At 40.9% G+C, this 21,394-nt stretch overlaps 1 protein-coding gene across 1 annotated transcript; it reads left to right on the top strand.

Moving 5' to 3' along the window:
• The first annotated feature begins 3,598 nt into the window (after positions 1-3,598).
• On the top strand, positions 3,599-21,241 carry nsun4 (NOP2/Sun RNA methyltransferase 4). The gene is made up of 6 exons (XM_036985657.1): positions 3,599-3,782; positions 13,405-13,790; positions 13,956-14,110; positions 14,263-14,423; positions 20,451-20,575; positions 20,808-21,241. The coding sequence occupies exons 1-6, from the start codon at positions 3,690-3,692 to the stop codon at positions 21,082-21,084; spliced, it is 1,197 nt and encodes a 398-aa protein (XP_036841552.1). The 5' UTR covers positions 3,599-3,689; the 3' UTR covers positions 21,085-21,241.
• The last annotated feature ends 153 nt before the right edge of the window (positions 21,242-21,394 follow it).

Below are 21,394 nucleotides of genomic sequence, written 5' to 3'. Positions count from 1 at the left end.
TTGAAATACAATTGACTCAAATGATGTCAATTAGCCTATCAGAAGCTTCTAAAGCCATGACATCATTTTCTGGAATTTTCCAAGCTGTTTAAAGGCACAGTCAACTTAGTGTATGTAAACTTCTGACCTACTGGAATTGTGATACAGTGAATTATAAGTTAAATAATCTGTCTGTAAACAATTGTTGGAAAAATGACTTGTGTCACGCACAAAGTTGATCTCCTAACCAACTTGCCAAAACTATTTGTTTGTTAACAAGCAATATGTGGAGTGGTTGAAAAACAAGTTTTAATAACTCCAACCTAAGTGTATGTAAACTTCCGACTTCAACTGTAAGTATTCAAATAATTTGCTATGAGACTCGAAATTGAGCTCAGGCGCATCCTGTTTCCATTGATCAACCTTGAGATGTTTCTACAACTTGATTGGAGTTAAATTGATTGGGCATGATTTGGAAAGGCACACACCTGTCTATATAAAGGTCCCACAGTTGACAGTCTATGTCAGAGCAAAAACCAAGCCATCAGGTCGAATGAATTGTCCCTAGAGCTCCGATACAGGATTGTGTTGAGGCACAGATCTGTGGATAGGTATCAAAACATTTCTGCCACATTAAAGGTCCCAATAAACACAGTGGCCTACATCATTCTTCAATGGAAGAAGTTTGGAACCACCAAGACTCATCCTAGACCTGGTCGGCAGGCCAAACTGAGCAAACAGGGGGGAAGGGCCTTGGTCAGGGTGGTGACCAAGAACCCGACGGTCACTCTGACAGAGCTCCAGATTTCCTCTGGAGATGGGAGAACCTTCCAGAAGGACAACCATCTCTGCAGCACTCCACCAATCAGGCCTTTATAGTGGAGTGGCCCGACAGAAGCCATTCCTCAGTAAAAGGCACACGACAACCCACTTGGACTTTGCCAAAAGGCATCTAAAGGACTCTCAGACAATGAGAAACAAGATTTTCTGGTCTGATTAAACCAGGATTGAACTTCTTGGCCTGAATGTCAAGTGTCGCATTTGGAGGAAACCTGGCACCGTCCCTATGGTGAAGCATGCTGGTGGCAGCATCATGCTGTGGAAATGTTTTTCAGTGGCAAGGAATAGGAAACTAGTCCGGAGTGAAGGAAAGATAAACGGAGCAAAGTCCAGAGCGATCCTTGATGATAACCTGCTCTAGAGAGCTCAGGACCTCAGACTGGGGAGAAGGTTCACCTTCCAACTGGACAATGACCCTAATCATACAGCCAAGACTACGCAGGAGTGGCTTCAGGACAAGTCTCTGAATGTCCTTGAGTGGCCCAGCCAGAGCTGGAGAGACCTGAAAATAGCTATGCAGCGACGCTCCCAATCCAACTTGACAGAGCTTGAGAGGATCTGCAGAGAAGAATGGGAGAAACTCCACAAATACAGGTGTGCCAGACTTGTAGCGTCATACCCAAGAAGACTTGATGCTGTAATCACTGCCAAAGGTGCTTCAACAATGTACCAGGTAAAGGGTCTAAATGTAAATAGGATATTTCAGTTTTTCCTTTTTAAAACTTACTAACATTTCTAAAAAGCCTGTTTTTGCTTTGTTATTATGGGGTATGGGTCAAGTGGTCTGAATGCTTTCCAAATGCACTGTAGATAAATGAAATAAAATAAACAGCTATCACATTCACTTTACATATATTCTTCATGCAATAGCGTGCGCACACAGGTTGTGCCTCATGAATACACTTAGTGGTCCCGTGCATGTAGGAAGTTCCTCTGTGCATTCCTCCTCAGTGTGATCGTGAGCCCACTCAGGCTGCGCAAGCCTCCAGCCTCTTCCTTTAGTGGGCGCAGTGGTCCGTTGCCTCACATTTTGTCCGTATTGTGTCTCAGGGATCCTGGGAGGGACAAACTACTGCAGACGACCAGCATCCAAAACACTACTTCTCAATGTTTAACAAAAGTGTGAGAGTTAAGTCTAAAAATGAATTAAACAGTTCTTGAAAAAAAATGTATTCATATGGAAATATATATTCAACAGTTACCATGTCTTCCTCCTCTGCTTGTTCCTCCTGTTCAGTGACAATGTTAGTCGGATGCAGCATACACCTTAACTGTAAAAATGTGACATTTGACTCGATACATAGGAAGTCAATATGAGTTTGGGAAATCAGAGACAAAAATGATCTATTGTAAACTTTATTAGGTTATGGGTTCAATAGCAATTAGCTACTCTTTTTTGATAATGATGATCAGATGATAGTTAAGCAACTAGATTTTTTCAAATAATCTACTTCTAAAACTAGTTTTCATTCCATGTTTCATACCTAGGTGCAGTGGTGATTTTAGCATGTAAATCTTGGTGGGCAAACTCCCCTTAAATGTTATGCATGCCATCAATATCACTACACAACAACACTAAACAATACATTAATTGGACTATACCAGTGACAAAAGGTGCACACAAACTGTTAGAGCCTACATAAAGCTGTCCCAACAACAGATTCCCAACACCTTACCACTGCTACACCTGGTCATCAGCAGAGCCTTGTCTGGCAACGAAACAGTTAATTCAGATTCATTTACTGCCTTTAAAAAAAACAAATTGCTGATATGGCTTACTTGCACAATTGTGGTTTCTACTGACAATTGAGATGTACAAACTATGGCATAAGAGAGCGGATAAGAGGCAATCCGTAATTTCGATTAAGACATGAGCGAGCTATGACGGATGTAGTCAATATAACTTTGTTCAGCACTTTTGAGATATACAGCGACTGAACAGTAATTACAGTATTCTCCCTGTACACCAAGTCAGACCGTAGGATAAAAAAGGGGGCATATAAGCAGACAATGAAAGCGCTTACAATATTCCAATATAAGCTAATAGGCTACATGTGTACCACCAAGTCAGAACAATAGGCTAAATTATGAGGGGGAAAAGGGACCAAATTATTAGGGTGAGGCACAGCTTACATTTACGATTACTTTCTTAGCTACAGTATACATATCTCCCTGGCATATTACATCCTTTATGCAGCAGCATTTAATACATTTTTGGACTCATGTTGTGCTGTGCTCACTTGAACAGGAAGGTGGCGTGGCAGTCCTTCGTGGCACATTTTGTCATCAACGTCTGGCATTCTCTGGCTCACTATTTTGCTAATGAGCTGCGTAATGCTAATTTCACTCTTGACACATTGCTAGGATTAGCAGAGAAAACATTGAAATATGAAGATTGATATTGTACAATACCTCATCAGGCTCCCCATACATTATCATTTTGGAAAACCATGATTTTAGACAATACTGGTTGAAGGAAAATGACCTTGCTAACAAGATTTGAATCTGGAGGAGATGTTAGGTCACACGCAGGAAATAGCGTAGCTATAGAGTTCACTGGACGAATGCATCCATTTTCTCTAGATGGCAGTCCAACAATCTCCATATGATTGGTATGGGATCGTCCCATCTGATGGGGGAAACACCTCGATACCGAAGTTACTTTAATAGCAGGTTAGGATAATTAACGTAGCAGGTTATGTGACTTCGGTTGAGGTTAGCAAAAAGGTATGAGTTAGGGTTTGCGAAAATGCATTCAAAATCTGCTACGAAAAGCACTTTCTATCGAAGTGGTGTGAAGAGTGTGTCCTTTAGGGGGAACCTTTTCTGTCAGATGGAAAGACGGACGGGAAAGGGTGTCGTACACCAACATGGCGGCGCTCATGGACACGAGAATATTGCTTCGAAAAATTAAAGATTTACGGTGCCTGACACCCCGACGGAATCGCGTGAAAGCCAAATGGGTACGTACGACGTAGTTAGCTAACAATAATTGGAACAATCGACAACCAGTCGTTGACTAAAGTTGGCGGTTAGCTAACGCTCGAAAACCCTTATCAGCGTTTAGCTTCGACCAGGCCAAGGTTGGCTGCGTGTGAACTTCATTTCCGATTCTTTGTTTTAACGTTTAGAAACGTTAATCATCGCTTGATAAACATGCTGATATGCCCCATATCTTTCATATCCGAAAAAAATCATCTTTAAAATTAAAAGATATGTACTGTTGCAGTTTTGCACAGATCAATGAGCTGCGTGTGCCTCCAGTTTTTAAACTACACTTCCTCCACCGTTATAGTTTTACGCATATGTTCAGAGCCAGCTTAAATGCAAAATTGTGTAACTGTTCCTTACACGCCAGAATGTTGACTTAATTACTTTTAAACTCTCTCTACCGGTTGTCTGCGGTTTGTCCTTCTGCTGCTCGAAAATTGAAACTATCCAAACTATCCATTAACCTGACTTTCAGTACACTAGTCTAACGTCATATATCGATTTGTACTTCTGTTTATTTATTTTCAATTCTGTTGCAATTTACACGTGACAAACACAAGCTACTGGTGGCTGAAAACACAATCATCACGGGATGAACGAGTGACAAATTTCCAGCAAAGGGTGGTCCATTTTAAAAATCATTCCTTCCTCCCTTGCCCTGGATGTGTGTACTCATCAGACGTCATCATTGTCCACTTAATTTGAGGAGATAGGGGGGGAGATAGTCTTTTTAAGTGTTTGGACTAGAGGTCGACCGATTATGATTTTTCAACGCCAATACCGATTATTGGAGGACCAAAAAAACAGATACCGATTAATCTGCCGATTTTAAAATAAATACATTTTTATTTTTTTTAATTTTTTAATAATGACAATTACAACAATACTGAATGAACACTTATTTTAACTTAATATAATACATCAATAAAATCAATTTAGCCTCAAATAAATAATGAAACATGTTCAATTTGGTTTAAATAATGCAAAAACAAAGTGTTGGAGAAGAAAGTAAAAGTGCAATATGTGCCATGTAAGAAAGCTAACATTTAAGTTCCTTGCTCAGAACATGAGAACATATGAAAACTGGTGGTTCCTTTTAACATGAGTCTTCAATATTCCCAGGTAATAAGTTTTAGGTTGTAGTTATTATAGGAATTATAGGACTATTTCCCTCTATACCATTTGTATTTCATTAACCTTTGACTATTGGATGTTCTTATAGGCACTTTAGTATTGCCAGTGTAACAGTATAGCTTCCGTCCCTCTCCTCGCTCCTCCCTGGGCTCGAACCAGAAACACAACGACAACAGCCACCCTCGAAGCAGCGTTACCCATGCAGAGCAAGGGAAACAACCACAGGCTCAGAGCGAGTGACGTTTGAAATGCTATTAGCACGCGCTAACTAGCCAGCCATTTCACTTCGGTTACATTAGCATCATCTCGGGAGTTGATAGGCTTGAAGTCATAAACAGCGCAATGCTTGATTCACAACGAAGAGCTGCTGACAAAACGCACAAAAGTGCTGTTTGAATTAATGTTTACGCGCCTGCTTCTGCCTACCACTGCTCAGTCAGATACTTAAATACTTGTATGCTTGTATGCTCAGTCAGATTATACAGGACAAGCTAGATAATATCTAGTAATAATCATCAACCATGTGTAGTTAACTAGTGATTATGATTGATTGTTTTTTATAAGATAAGTTTAATGCTAGCGAGCAACTTACCTTGGCTTACTGTATTTGTGTAACAGGCAGTCTCCTTGTGGAGTGCAACAAGAGGCAGGTTGCTATTGCGTTGGACTAGTTAACTGTAAGGTTGCAAGATTGGATCCCCCGAGCTGACAAGGTGAAAATCTGTCGTTCTGCCCCTGGAGGAGGCAGTTAACCCACTGTTCCTAAGCCGTCATTGAAAATAAGAATGTGTTCTTAACTGACTTGCCTAGTTAAATAACGATTAAATAAAGGTTTAAAAAAATATATATTTCCAAAAAGAAATAGGCAAAATCGGTGTCCAAAAATACAGATTGTTATGAAAACTTGAAATCGGCCCTAATTAATCGGTCATTCCGATAAATCGGTCGACCTCTAGTTTGGACCTTAACCTATGTCTTCCATCTGTTTTACGCAAACAAGCGCTGTAACATGGCGATATGACGGTGTGGGAACACTTACACTATAAAAAGTTTGTAGTAATTTATCCTTTGTTTTTTGAAAATGATTCCTTACTGATATGAAAGATGCATTTCTTAACCCTACCTCAAGCGATGCGTTTTAACGTTCAGAGTGAGCGTGGGGGCTCTTAACAAAACTCCCCCAGCCAGAAGATGCTAATTGTAGCTGGTGTTTGAATGGGTTAGCAGCTAGCTAACTCTTGACTGGCAACAGCAAGCAGTAACTGAAGATATGCAGGTGAAATTTAGATGAAAACAACGAAAGTACCTAGCTATTATTAACCTTCTCAAAATGTAGGTCTGCTGCAGCAGGTGCATTTCTTCATCTCACAAATGACTGCACCTATGTTTAGGGGAGTGCTAATTGCTGAAGACCCCAGTAAACCTCTTCAGATTCGATTGCTTGCGCACATGCAGGACTTTAGCTACAGATTAACGTAAACTCACCCCATTCCGTAAAAAAGTGTGCAACCACAGCATTCAAACAAGGCTACAAAGAAAACTAATGGGACTGTGTTGACTTCAAAATCGGGGGTGTGAACTAGGTTTCTATTCAAGCGTTGATCGACATGGTAATGGTTCTAAAGCATTGGAGAAAAGTTGAAAAAACGGGACCTCCGTTACATCGTGACGTGTCATGTCGTAACGTACAGCACGCATAAAGCGACTTTCTGTCTTACAATCTCTCTCCACCAGGTGTAGCACTTTAAAAACAAGAAATGGACAGTGACGGGGGTAAGGGGGGATACCTAGTCATTTTTTGCGTCGTCACTGTAAGCGATCATGACTCTCAAAAGACAATGTTTACCTCTGAAGATCACTTTAGCACCGCCCTAAAAACCCGATTTAAATTCGACACAAACCTTCAAATAGTTATGTAATGACACATTATATAAACTCTTTATAGTGTTTTATTTAAATTTTAGAGGCGATAAGGTGATAAATTGGACAGATCGAGTGAAAAAAGGCAGTTTTCCCACACAACATCTCTCCTTCTCACTATCACACAATAGTTTAGCTTCCCCACCTGCCATTTTTAAAAAGACCCGACGGAGCTCATTGCCTTGTTGAATTATGCAGAAACGGGCATCATGAAGGTCTCGTCATTTATTTTGTTGGAAAGGGGAGAAATTGTGCTTTACAATGGTATTAACATTACAGTTGATCTGGAAGTATTACGTTTTTGGGGGCGATAAAATAAGGTCAATTGTATGGACCACGGCGATGTATTAAAGTGAGTGAGTTTACGTTATCTGGCGTACAATGAGATTTCACCAAATATTTATTACTGGGCGTTACAGGAAAGCCCCACACAAACCGCCAACATAGATTTGAACTAACCTGTTCTTGGCGATACTTTCTTCGTTCTTGATTCAGTAAAAAGTATCTTGGAAATGTTAGTTTCCAGTTCATCAAACCAAGTTGTATTTCTACAGCACATTTCAGACATGGAATGTAACACAATGTGCTTCACTGGGGGGTGAAAACCTATGAAAATAAAAACAATTATTTACTACACAAACATAAGCGGGTTAAAAACAAAATAACAAAAATGGAATGACTAAAAAACACAAAGGAAAAGCAAAGTTTAAAAGATGTTTTAAGATCTCCTTTAAATATGTCCACACTTGTGGGACGCCTCAGGTTCTCTGGCAGGCTATTCCAGAGGCTGGGGGCATAACTAAAGGCTGCCTCTCTATGTCTCTTGGTCCTAGCCTTTTTATTTATTTGTTAACCTTTATTTAACTAGGCAAGTCAGTTAAGAACAAATTCTTATTTACAATGGCTGCCTACCCCGGCCAAACCCTAACACGGACGATGCTGGGCCTATTGTGCGCCGCCCTTTGGGACTGCCAATCACAGCTGGTTGGGATTCAGCCTGGAATCGAATTGAACCATTGGGGTGCACAATCGTGGATTATTTTAAAAACTAATAGAAGAATCTTAAAACTCACAGGCAGCTGGTGCAGAGACCTTAAAACGGGTGTAATTTGTGCTCTCCATCTGGTCTTGGTCAGTACCCGTGCTGCAGCATTCTGTATGTTTTGCAGTTGACCAATGGCTTCCTTAGTTAGACCAGACAGGAGAGCATTACAGTAGTCAAGCATGCTTGTAATAAAAGCATGGATGAGTTTCTCTGTATCAGCCTGAGATTGCCACGGTGCGGCCGTTTCTATGTTCCTCAGGGGGTAAAAATATATTTAGTTTACATTCCTAATGTGTGGTTTAAAATTGAGTTCAGGATCTAAAATAACAGGTTTTAACCTGATGTTTTATCTTTATTGCCCGCAAATAAAAATGTGCGGCCAGGTTCTCTCTGTGCTTTGGTTCTAATTAGGGATACACTAGTTCTAACTAGGGATACACTTACTGTGTGGTCTTATTCTCTCCCTTTTCACAATAGAAGCCTGAAACAACTTTCTAAAGACTGTTGACATCTAGTGGAAGCCTTAGGGAGTGCAATCTGGCCCCATTTACACTGGATATTGGATAGGCAATCACATGAAAAACTACAATCCTCAGATTTCCCACTTCCTGGTTGGATTTTTCAGTTATACTCACATACATCATTCAAACAGTTTTAGAAACCTCAGTGTTTTCTATCCAAAATAATATGCATATCCTAGCTTCTGGGCCTGAGTAACAGGCAGTTTACTCTGGGCACGCTTTTCATCCGGACGTGAAAATACTGCCCCCTAGCCCAAAGAGGTTAACGCCCCGATGTGCAAAAACGATGTAAAAAATGACGGGCATACCTATATAAGGTAGGTAAATGACGGCAAGTAAAATTTTGCAATATACGTGCAACACAGCATTCTTAAACTAGCCCATGTCTGCCGTGTGGATCAATTAGTCATTTGAAAGTGTAGCAAAATGTCAGCGAGACAACTCAAAGGCTAAATCCATTAAAGCCAAGAAAATGGAATTCATTGCCCTTGACAATAAACCGTTCTCTGTGGGAGATGTTGGCTTTCGCCAACTGGTTGTGCACCAGTACACACTACGAAGTGTGCTATTTAAAAAAAAGATGTTTCCCTACTGGAGTTACACAGTATTGGCGTCACTGCTATTAGCTTCACAACATGCATACTATGGAACGCCGTTTGGGTCTGCGTGTCAGAGACAGTAGCACTGTCAAAGCTGTACAAAAAAAGTCTGCAAACACCGGCCACAAACGGTGTGTTTACAATACCGCGTTGGTAATAAAGCATTATTTGTTCGACCGCAACTTCTGGGTTAGCTAGCTTTAGCTTGGTACCTAGCTAGCACCAATACAACCAGCCTGAAAACAATGACCAGTGGAACCTGCAGTCATTTTCATTATTCTTAGCAATGATTTAGGAATCCTTGTGAGAAAGTTTTTAGCTAGGTTGCCACTTGTTGTTCACCTATTGAAATTTAACTTCAGTTAATGAAAATAAATAGCTAGTCAGCAACTTAACTCTGTTGCCCAAAGCTAAAGTTATAAGCAGCCAGCTAGCTTCATCTGGCTAGTGAGGTTCGACCGCACCGGGTTATGTGTTTTGAAGCTAGCCACAGTAAGGATTAGGCACAATAGTGGAATTTGCGCTTTGCCTTCAAAATAAAATTGTCATTGACAGTAATGCAAATTAATACAAATATTAGAATTATGCTATACTTTTATTTTAAAGGCTAATCCTTATTGTGGCTAGCTTTACATAGATGGGTCCGACCACCAACTGTCTTATAAATTAGGGTTATTTTAGATGATGGCACCTAGCTATATAGTTAGCTAGCTAACTATAGCTACTGAAACAGATGTTGTGTTATTTGACACATCAAATAGTGCTATTTGACGTATCTTTTTTGACATGCAAAGATCCAAACGGCGTTCCATAGAAATCCTGGTTGAGAATGAAAATACTGAACAAATGAACGAAGCAGCACAGCAAGTAAGTGAAAGAAATAGGTTTTGATTAGGTTTTACTGGTAATGGGGACATGTAAATACCAACAAAATAACTTTTTAGTGTGTGTAACCTTTATTTAACTAGACAAGTCAGTTAAGAACAAATTCTTTTTTACAATGACGGACAACGCTGAGCCAATTGTGCGCCGCACTATGGGACTCCCAATCACTGCCGGATGTGATACAGCCTGGATTCTAACCAGAGACTGTAGTGATGCCTCTTGCACTGAGATGCAATGCCTTAGACTGCTGTGTGTGTGTGCTAACTATTTAACTGTACTAGAATGCTTAAAAGGCCGCTAAAATTGTATATATCGGTTATCGGTATCTTTCTTTTGTTTTGGCAAGGAAAATATTGAGTATCGGCCAAAAATGTAATACCGGTGCGTCACTAGTTCTAACAATGCGTACCTCAGTTTTGTCTCGATTTAGCTTGAGGAAGTTGAGCCATCCAATTATTTTAAATCATTAATACAGTCTAATAATTTATCCGTGGAGCAAAAATCCTCTGGTGACACAAAGGGAAAGTTGTGTATTGTCTGCGTAGCAGTGAAAATCAATGCTGTGCTTTCTGACAACGCTGCCAAGGGGTAACCAAAAAACAAACGCAACATGCCCTTTTTTCTTACGTGGCCCTTTTCAACTTTACTGGAGCTATGGAATCAATGGTTGTCTTTTAATTTGCTATTCAAGTTATCAACTAAATCATCACAAGGAAAGCAGACTAGGTTTTGGAGTATTGTTCATAAACTCAATCAAATCTGTAGCAACTTCAGAGGTAAGATAGCATTTCTTAATGCATTCATTATTACCCTGTGCTATGGGCATCAAGGTAGTAAAAAATGCACAGTGGTGATCAGATAAAGCAACATCAACAATAGAGGATATGTCAATAGAAAGCCCCTTGGTAATAACCAGGTCCAGAGTATGGCTGCAGTTATGGATGGGCCCAGTAACATGTTGAATAAAGTCTATAGAGCTCAAAAGATTCATAAATTCAATGGCCTTAGAGTCAGTCACTTGGTCAACATGAATATTAAAATCACCCAACACAATGATTTTATCATAGTTCTCAAGGACAGTAGACAATAGTTCAGATAGATCAATAAAAAAAGTGGGGCAGTGCTTTGGTGGCGTATGCAGGGTTTGTCCAGCGCTGGTGGCTGACATTTAAACAGTATAGCATGATGCTCAAAAGACCCAAAGTCGCCAAATTCAATGTCCTTAGAGCTGAGAAAATTTTCTGATAGAGTATGATTTTTTTGTTCAACAAGGCAAGTCGGTTAAGAAAAAGTTCTTATTTACAATGACGGCCTACGCTGGGCCAATTGTGCGCCAATCATGGCCAGTTGTGATACAGTCTCGATTCGAACCAGGGTGTCTGTAGATGCAGTGCCTTAGACCACTGCACCACTGAAGCTGAAGACTCACATCTCCCTGACTATCTTTCAGCACCAGCTGTCAGAGCAGCTTACAGATCACTGCACCTGTACATAGCCCATCTGTAAACAGCCCATCTATCTATCTACCTACCTCATCCCCATACTGGTATTTATTTATTTATTTTGCTCCTTTGCACCCCAGTATCTCTACCTGCACATTCATCTTCTGCCAATCTACCATTCCAGTGTTTAATTGCTATATTGTAATTACTTTACCACCATGGCCTATTTATTTCCTTAACTTACCTCATTTGCACTCACTGTATATAGACTTTTTTGTTTTATTTTGTTCTACTGTATTATTGACTGTATGTTTTGTTTATTCCATGTGTAACTCTGTTGTTGTATGTGTCGAATTGCTACGCTTTATCTTGGCCAGGTCGCAGTTGCAAATGAGAACTTGTTCTCAACTAGCCTACCTGGTTAAATAAAGGTGAAATAAGTAAAACTCAGGAGCCCTATGAAAAGTTGGAGTCCAGCGCGGCACCACAGTCTGAAGACAACCACATTTCAATGAGAAACATGCAATCAACTTTGCGCTCAGTAATGAAGTCATTCACGAGAAAGAGGATCTAGTAAAACTACACAATTTTACGGCCTACCCTGGCCGACACTGGGCCAATTATGCGCCGCCCTATGGCACTCCCAATTACGGCCGGATGTGATGCAGCCTGGATTCAAACCAGGTACTGCAGTGACACCTCTTGCACTAAGATGCAGTGCCTTAGACCACTGCGCCACTCAGGAACCCAATCTATCAGAATGGTAGATGACAGTTTGAATAAATTCGCTAGAAGGCGGAGTTAAAGGAACATAAGGTTACTAACAATAACCATAGTGCCATTTCTATAGGAGTTGATGTTGTTTCCAAGTCCTCTGTTGCTTATTCTGACAGGGAGAACTGGAGAATTACCAGAACCGGTCTGTCAGTCTAAAATAGTTTGCAATGTTGCTGGAAATAATCCTGGAACCACTGCGGCTAGGGTGAATCCCATCTCTTTTAAAAAGAGCTGGTTGCTCCCACAGCAAATCAAAGTTGTCACAAAAAGAGACTCCTGTCATTGCAAAGTTTCTTTGGTTACTTGTTTAGGACAAAGAGTCGGCTGAAACATTCTGAACCCTTCTGGTAGCATGGGAGGGGGCCAGAGAAAAGTATTCCCTTCCCTGTGCTAGCGAGGGTCTTTAAAAAACAAATGTAGTCCTACCTCAGATCACCTAAAATGAAGGTTGTTAAAACCTACGTAAGTGACAGTGTCAATATTGGAGTATTTGGCCAGAACCGGGATCCTGGGTCACCATCAAGCTGCCCACAATGGTGGTCATGATGGAATCTGATGGGGAAATGACCTTGGTGCTGTGGGTGCCTGCTGGCTATTGGTATACACCCAGGATCCGTGCTGACTCCTGGGGCTGGTAGGTCTGTCTCAGGCAGGGCAAAGCAGTTTGATAGATGGATTGGATCTTCTCGAATAGATGGGTGCCCAGACTGCCTTCGTGATCTCCTACGCCTTGCGAGTGTCCAGTCTCCCGTGGGCCCCAGAGTTGAGCTTCACATCTGTCCGTTTGATTGGGACGGGTCACCACTGCCCGACTCAGACAGCTTTCTTTGTAGGAGGCATTTCAAACTGAGAAAGCAGGTTTTCCTATTCTCGCAGCCGAGCTAACAGCCGGAGGATCTCTAAGCTAAGATGCTTGATGATGAGATGGTTTCCAATATCGTTATAGCAGCTTTGGTTTTTATCTGTGTTTCTCTGTGACGCTTCCAGCTAATAATGTGCTGAAGTGCTTGGCCCACCTTGCTTCCTCCCTCGTAGACTTATCCCTAATTAGGAATGAGTGGGCAGGTGAAATCCATGTGGTGGAGGAGCCCTAGTGATCACGTGTCCAACCATGTCTAATCAATGATTACTTTAAGGGATGGATAAAGGAAGGATGCACTTAACCTTTTTTGGTTGCCAGCCACCATAAAATAAAAATATGCACCGGTTGTTAGACAATGGCACAAGACGAGCGCAATTTTTCTAAATTCTTCCAAATACTCTTTCAACAGGCTGGCTCTCAGCCCAAGTACCCTGCCACAAACCTGGCCCTACAGAACTTTGATGCCACCTACAGCTTACAGCTGGGAGAGCAGTGGCCCTCTGTCCGCGTCAGCATGCTATGTGAGCCGAAGTACGGGGCCCTGGTAAACAATTTCTCCACCACAGAAGGGGTCATTGCAGACCTGCAGTCCCAGGGATGTAGAGACTTTGTCTGCCAACCAGTTGGTGTAGGAGCTCTGGAGAGACTGCAGGCGCCTGGATTTCCTCTCCACGATAACCCTTCAACCCTCGAGTCTGTTGGTGTCAGTCAAGATGTGGCTCCTCCTCGCCTCCGCACCAATATCAAGTGCTTTGTTTTCCCCGGGGGAGATATCTCCAGATTCAAGCCTTCTAGGTGAGATTTGCGTCGCTTCTTTTACAGACACATGAGAAGAAAAGGATGAAATCTGGGCTTCAGTCTGTTTCATCAGCACAATTTACTGTAGCTACATATCTCCTATATTGTGATATTGTTTGATTGCCAAGTTGTATGATTTAAAAATTCCCATTCTCCTCCTAGACCCGACTTGTATGGGATGCTTGGGTACTACCTCATGGATGCGGCGTCCATTTTGCCTGCCCTGGCCCTGGATGTCCAGGAAGGACACTCTGTGCTGGACGTCTGTGCCGCCCCAGGGGGAAAGACCCTGGCCCTGCTCCAGACACAGGCCATCCGTAAGACGGTCTAGCAGATATGATGCATACACATTGTTGAAGTTCTATCTAATTCACAGACTGGTAAAGCTTATTTATTTTTTTATTTTTTTACAGTTCTCTTTAAGTTTGCATTGATCTGGTATTTATTTGTAATGACATGTGTTTTTCAGGATTTCTGTGTGTCAATGACATCTCAGTGTCTCGTACCTACCGCCTCCAGCGGGTCCTCAACAGCTACGTACCGAAAGAGCTGTTGACAGAAGAAAGAATGCGCATTACTTCCTTTGACGGCAGGAAATGGGGAGAAATCGAAAGGGACACCTTTGACAGAGTAAGTACTGAGATTATTTCACATTACTTGGTTTAATAAAAAATTCAGAATGTAAGTACTGAGATTATTTGACCAACATTTGTTGCTTTTATAAAATATTTTAAAATGTAAGACATTATTGGGCCTTTCCATTAAAAGGACCCATAAACTATGATGTATACATTTGGGAAATTAAGCTATATATACATTTTAAACTATTTTCTATCCTAAATATTAGGAATAATCTAAGGCTTTGATTTCTGGGCAAATAGATGGAAATGGGGTCTTGGAAAACATCTACCAGAAAAGTTCTGAAAAGGTTTAAAACACTGTAATGTTGGAGTAAAGACCCCTGCCAACTAATATCAACACTTATATTTACACTGAACAAAAATATAAACACAACATGTAAAGTGTTGATTCCGTGTTTAATGAGCTGAAATTAAAGATACCAGAAATTTTACCTATGCGCAAAAAGCTTATTTCTGTAAATGTTTTTTCGCAAAAAAATGTACACCCCTGTTAGTGAGCATTTCTCTTTTGCCAAGATAATCTATCCACCTGACAGGTGTGGCATATCAAGAAGCTGATGAAACGGCGTGATCATTGCACAGGTTTGTCTTGTGCTGGGGAGAATAAAAGGCCACTCTAAAATGTGAAGATTTGTCACACAACACAATGCCACAGAGGGAGAGGGAAAGTGCAATTGGCATGCTGTCTGAAAGAATGTCCACCGGAGCTGTTGCCAGATAATTTTGTTAATTTATCTACCATAATCCCCCTCCGTCGATTTAGAGCATTTTGCAGTACGTCCAACCCGGCCTCACAACCGCAGACCACGTGTCACCACGGCAGGACCTCCACACCTGGCTTCTTCACCGGCGGGATCGTCTGAGTGGGCAAATGCTCACCTTTGATGGCCACTGGCACACTGGAGAAGTGTGATCTTCATGGATGAATCCCGGTTTCAACTGATCTAGGCAGATGGCAGACAGCTTGTATGGCGTCATGTGGGCGAGCGATTTGCTAATGTCAAGGTTGTGAACAGAATGGATTTATGCTATGGGCAGGCATAAGCTACTGACAAAAAAACACAATTGCATTTTATCTATGGCAATTTGAATGCACAGAGATACCGTAGATGAGATCCTGAGGCCCATTATCGTGCCGTTCATCCACCGCCATCACCTCATGTTTCAGCATGATAATGCACCGCCCCATGTTGCAAGGATCTGTACACAATTCCTGGAAGTTGAAAATGACCTGCATACTCGCCAGACATGTCACCCATTGAGCATGTTTGGGATTCTCTGGATCGACGTGTACGTGTTTCAGTTCACGCCAATATCCAGTAACTTCACACAGTCATTGAAGGGGTGTGGGACAACATTCCACAGCCCACAATCAACAGCCTGATCAACTTTATGTGAAGGAGATGTGTCCCGCTGCATGAGGCAAATGGTGGTCACACCACATACAAACTTTTACAAATGAAATAAAAATGATGTGACTAACAGATTTTTGTTCAGTGTAGTTTCGGAGAAATGATTTGCCTTGTAAGTTAAAGAAACATTACCCTGTGCCATGAAATTCTTTAAGATATTTTCTCATTTCTCTTCCTCGTGATATTGAAAGTTCACAGAAGTAACACATAAAGGTAGACCTACCAATTAGTTCATGTTTTTACTGATATCAATTTGGTTTGATTTATTAAGTGATTAAAACTCAATTATGTTACCACATTGTTAAAAGACTTTCTGAAAAATCACTCATGGAATTACTGCAATTGAATTGACTACAATGGGAAATGATAGTAGTCACAAACCAGTTGTGTAACCTGCTACAGTTCTCCCTTCCACTGGCATACTGTTATGTTCAGCTCATAACTTTTCTTTTTCTCATATGGTGGTCAAAGCAAGTGAAAATAGTCTTGACTATCTCTCTCACACATACGCATGAGCCCCTTCTCTTTCCATCTACTGTAACCAGCATTTTTACCCACTGCACACTGGACGTTGAAATTTGGTCAAGGCGGCCTGGCCTTGATTGCAACTTCCATAGACGTGTTTTTTTTTTGTGTGTTTTTTTACTGTCCGGGCTGGCCTTAATTTGACCCAAACATAGACGTCCATGGTTGGTTCAGATTGGGTCCACCCAATCTGAACCAATCTTTTTTTTTTTATTTAGTATAATAATTGTCAGCAAACATGACTTTGGATGTCCAGGAAGGACACTCTGTGCTGGACGTCTGTACCGCCAAGACCCTGGCCCTGCTCTAGCAGATATGATTAGAGGTTGACCGATTAATAGGAATGGCCGATTAATTAGGGCCGATTTAAAGTTTTCATAACAATTGGAAATCTGTATTTTTGAGCGCGGATTTTGTTGTTTTTTTACATTTAAATTTATTTATTATTTTTACACCTTTATTTAACTAGGCAAGTCACTTAAGAACACGCTCTTATTTTCAATGACGGCCTAGGAACAGTGGGTTAACTTCCTTGTTCAGGGGCAGAACGACAGATTTTTACCTTGTCCGCTCAGGGATTCAATCTTGCAACCTTATGGTTAACTAGTCCAGCGCTCTAATCACCTGATTACATTGCACTCCACGAGGAGCCTGCCTGTTACGCAAATGCAGAAGAAGCCAAGCTAAGTTGCTAGCTAGCATTAAACTTCTCTTATAAAAACAATCAATCAATCATAATCACTAGTTAACTACACATGGTTGATGATATTACGAGTTTATCTAGCGTGTCCTGCGTTGCATATAATCGATGCAACGCTGGGGGATGATTTAACAAAAGCGTATTTGTGAAAAAAGCACAATCGTTGGACGACTGTACCTAACCATAAACACCAATGCCTTTCCTAAAATCAATACATAGAAGTATATATTTTTAAACCTGCATATTTAGCTAAAAGAAATCCAGGTTAGCAGGCAATATTAACCAGGTGAAATTGTCACTTCTCTTGCGTTCATTGCATGCAGAGTTAGGGTATATGCAACAGTTTGGGCAGCCTGGCTCATTGCGAACTAATTTGCCAGAATATTATGTAATTATGACATAACATTGAAGGCTGTACAATGTAACAGCAATATTTAGACTTAAGGTTGCCACCCATTAGATAAAATACTGAATGGTTCCGTATTTCACTGAAATAATAAAGGTTTTGTTTTCGAAATGATAGTTTCCGGATTCGACCATATTAATGACCAAAGGCTCGTATTTTTGTGTGTTATTATGTTATAATTAAGTCTATGATTTGATATTTGATAGAGCAGTCTGACTGAGCGATGATAGGCAGCAGCAGGCTCGAAAGCATTCATTCAAAGAGCACTTTCGTGCGTTTTGCCAGCAGCTCTTCGCAAGCACAGCGCTGTTTATGACTTCAAGCCTATCAGCCTAATGGCTGGTGTAACCAATGTGAAATGGCTAGCCAGTTAGCGGGGTGCGTGCTAATAGCGTTTCAATCGGTGATGTCACTCGCTCTGAGACTTGGAGTAGTTGTTCCCCAAGGGCCTCTGCTTTTGTGGAGCGATAGGTAACGCTGCTTTGAGTGTGGCTGTTGTTGATGTGTTCCTGGTTCGAGCCCAGGTAGGGGCGAGGAGAGGGACGGAAGCTTTTACACTGGCAATACTAAAGTGCCTATAAGTACATCCAATAGTCAAAGGTTAATGAAATACAAATGGTATAGAGAGAAATAGTCCTATAAATATTATATTAACTACAACCTAAAACCTCTTACCTTGAATATTGAAGTCTCATGTTAAAAGGAACCACCAACTTTCATATGTTCTCATGTTCTGAGCAGGGTACTTAAACGTTAGCTTTTTTACATGGCACATATTGCACTTTTACTTTCTTCTCCAACACTTGTTTTTGCATTATTTAAACCAAATTGAACATGTTTCATTATTTATTTGAGGCTAAATTGATTTTTATTTATGTATTATACTAAGTTAAAATAAGTGTTCATTCAGTATTGTTGTAATTGTCATTATTACAGATACATTTTTTGATAATCGGCCGATTAATCGGTATCGGCTTTTTTGGTCCTCCAATAATCGGTATCGGCTTTTTTGGTCCTCCAATAATCGGTATCGGCGTTGACAAATCATAATCGGTCGACCTCTAGATATGATGCACACACCACCCGAGATCAAGTTAAATAAACAAACATACATGGTTCAAAATATATCAAAGCAACACATCACAAAGTGTTTCAGCTGCAAGAAGCTTTGGTTCAAAGTGTCTTCTTAGCTCCATGAATGCGAGCGGTAGAATGCTCCATATAAATTGCAACCCCCAAAAAATTGGGGTCCGTTGACAGGAAGACCAAGAGTTACCTCTGCTGCAGAGGATACGTTCATTGGTTAATTGCACAACAGATTGGAGCCCATATAAATGCTTCAGAGTTCAAGTAACAGACACATCTCAACATCAACTGTTCAGACGAGACTGCATGAATCAGGCCTTCATGGTTGAATTGCTGCAAAGAAACCACTACTAAAGGACACCAATAAGAAGAAGAGACTTGCTTGGGCCAAGAAACACGAACAATGGATATTAGACTGGTGGAAATCGGTTATTTTGGTCTGATGAGTCCAAATTTGAGATTTTTGGTTACAGCTGCCGTGTCTTTGTGACGCAGAGTAGGTGAACGGATTATCTCCGCATGTGTGGTTCCCACCATGACGCATAGAGAAGAAGGTGTGGGGTTGCTTTGCTGGTGACAATGTCAGTGATTTATTTAGAATTCAAGGAACACTTAACCAGCATGGCTTCCACAGCATTCTGCAGTGATATGCCATCCCATCTGGTTTTCAATTAGTAGGACTATCATTTGTTTTTCAACAGGACAATGACCCAACACACCTCCAGACTGTGTAAGGGATAATTGACCAAGGAGAGTGATGGAGTGCTGAATCAGATGGCCTCCACAATCACCCGACCTCAGCGCAATTTACATGGTTTGGGATAAGTTGGACCGCAGAGTGAAGGAATAGCGGTCAACAAGTGCTCAGCATATATGGGAACTCCTTCAAAACTGTTGGACAAGCATTTCTCATTAAGCTGGTTGAGAAAATGCCAAGAGTGTGCAAAGCTGTTTTCAAGGCAAAGGGTGGCTACTTTGAAGAATCTAAAATATATTTTGATTTAACACTTTTTTGGTTACCACATGATACCAGATGTGTTATTTCATAGTTTTGATGTCTTGACAATTATTCTACAATGTAGACAATAGTAAAAAAAAAACAACAAAAAAACATTGAATGAGTAGATGTGTCCAAACTTGATTGGTACTGTGTATATGTACACAAGTATGTGGACACCCCTTCAAATTTGTGATTTCTGAATATAGGATATCTCAATACTTTGAATGTATGCAAAAGTTATTGAGATTTTTTAAATAGTATTTGAACCCAGGTATGCAGTACACTTCTGTACTGTACAGTAGAGTTCAGTAAAGTACACAGTAGAGCACACTAGAGTTGAGTACGCTATAATGTACTGAACTCTGTGCTGTACTTTTGATGTCCAAATTTGTGAAACATTGACATCTATGATTGGTTCAGATTTTGTCCAGACCAACAAATGTGGTCTTGTTGGCGGTGGACCTCATTGAAATAATAGCCAGTGTGTTGAATATTACCCAAATATGCAAAGGAGGATATTGCATATTTCTGCCTTTTTGTGTACCTATTTAGCATACATCACCATGAAGAGAATGACATTCGTATCCATAATTATGTATTTCTGTGTAGTACAGATCAGGGACACATGATGAAATTCTGTTACCGCAATTCTGTTACTGGGTGTTGATCCACTTCACTTACTGTAGTTCCAGTCAAGGTGTCATGTCATAGCGGACACCCCATTCTTTCTGCAGAGATCGTTGAATTTGATTTCGGAGCTGATATTTAAGAGTTTAAGGGAAAAAATCGGGAGTCTCCGTTACTATGGAATTGCCCCACTGCTATTAGCTTATCCCAATTCTACAGGGCTCTTAGGTTTGTTAGACTGATGTCCTTTTTCTCTCCAGGTCCTTGTTGATGTTCCCTGCACCACAGACAGACACTCTGTCATGGAGGATGAGAACAACATTTTCAAAAGGGCCAGGACAAAGGAGAGACAGAGGCTGCCCCAGCTGCAGACAGAACTCCTCCTGTAAGTGTTCAGTAACTTATCATGTTACTGTGAAAGCAATAAAATCACATAAAATAAATATATATATATATATATATATAATATATTTTAAGTTAGTATATCGTAATTCTTTGATTGTGTCTATTCATTGCATCTATGTATGGGTAGTTTTGTATCTTGGCGGTCCTATTTTGATCATACGATATCTGATAATAATTTCAGTTAATATCTCTCCCTGTTCCTCTTCCACCAGTGCTGGTATTGAGGCGGTTCGTCCGGGGGGACAGGTGCTCTACTCCACCTGCTCCCTGTCCCAGCTGCAGAACGAGTATGTGGTGGAGCGGGCCATGCACCTGGCCCGGGAGGAACACGGCATCAGCCTACAAGTAGTCGACCTTCGACCCATCACACGCCTCTTTAAGGAAACTTTCCACTTCGCCCCCGACCCCCACTTGGGACAGCTGGTCCTTCCTCACCTCACCGCTAACTTTGGGCCCATCTACATGTGCAAGCTACAGAGGTTAAGCTAGAACTGATGGACATGAATTGAATTCCCTTCAATACAACTTTATTTATCCCTTCAGGGGCAACCTGATTTAATCGGTCATAACATCTGACTTTCCGTATTTATGTATTCATGTGAAGCACTGCAAATAAATACATTGATTAATGGACTAAACAAATGTATAACTGTTTCAACATTCAATTTTCAGTGGACTTATACATTTTTATGCAGTGCTGCTTTTGGCCTCTAGTTGGCAGTATTAGACAGTTATATAAGTCGGTGCTCTCATTGTATCAAAATAAGAGGGGTCGAAATTACTGGACCCATGAGGATCA

Source organism: Oncorhynchus mykiss, chromosome 8 (assembly GCF_013265735.2).
Source record: "Oncorhynchus mykiss isolate Arlee chromosome 8, USDA_OmykA_1.1, whole genome shotgun sequence".
Taxonomy (NCBI): domain Eukaryota; kingdom Metazoa; phylum Chordata; class Actinopteri; order Salmoniformes; family Salmonidae; genus Oncorhynchus; species Oncorhynchus mykiss.
This window is presented reverse-complemented; position numbering and strand designations above follow the sequence as displayed.

Excerpts from the sequence above, each read along its gene's own strand:
- nsun4 (XM_036985657.1), top strand. The coding sequence starts at position 3,690 with ATGGCGGCGCTCATGGACACGAGAATATTGCTTCGAAAAATTAAAGAT. Across the intron at positions 14,424-20,450 it reads AAAGGGACACCTTTGACAGA|GTCCTTGTTGATGTTCCCTG; the intron begins GTAAGTACTGAG and ends TTTTCTCTCCAG. Across the intron at positions 20,576-20,807 it reads CTGCAGACAGAACTCCTCCT|TGCTGGTATTGAGGCGGTTC; the intron begins GTAAGTGTTCAG and ends CTCTTCCACCAG.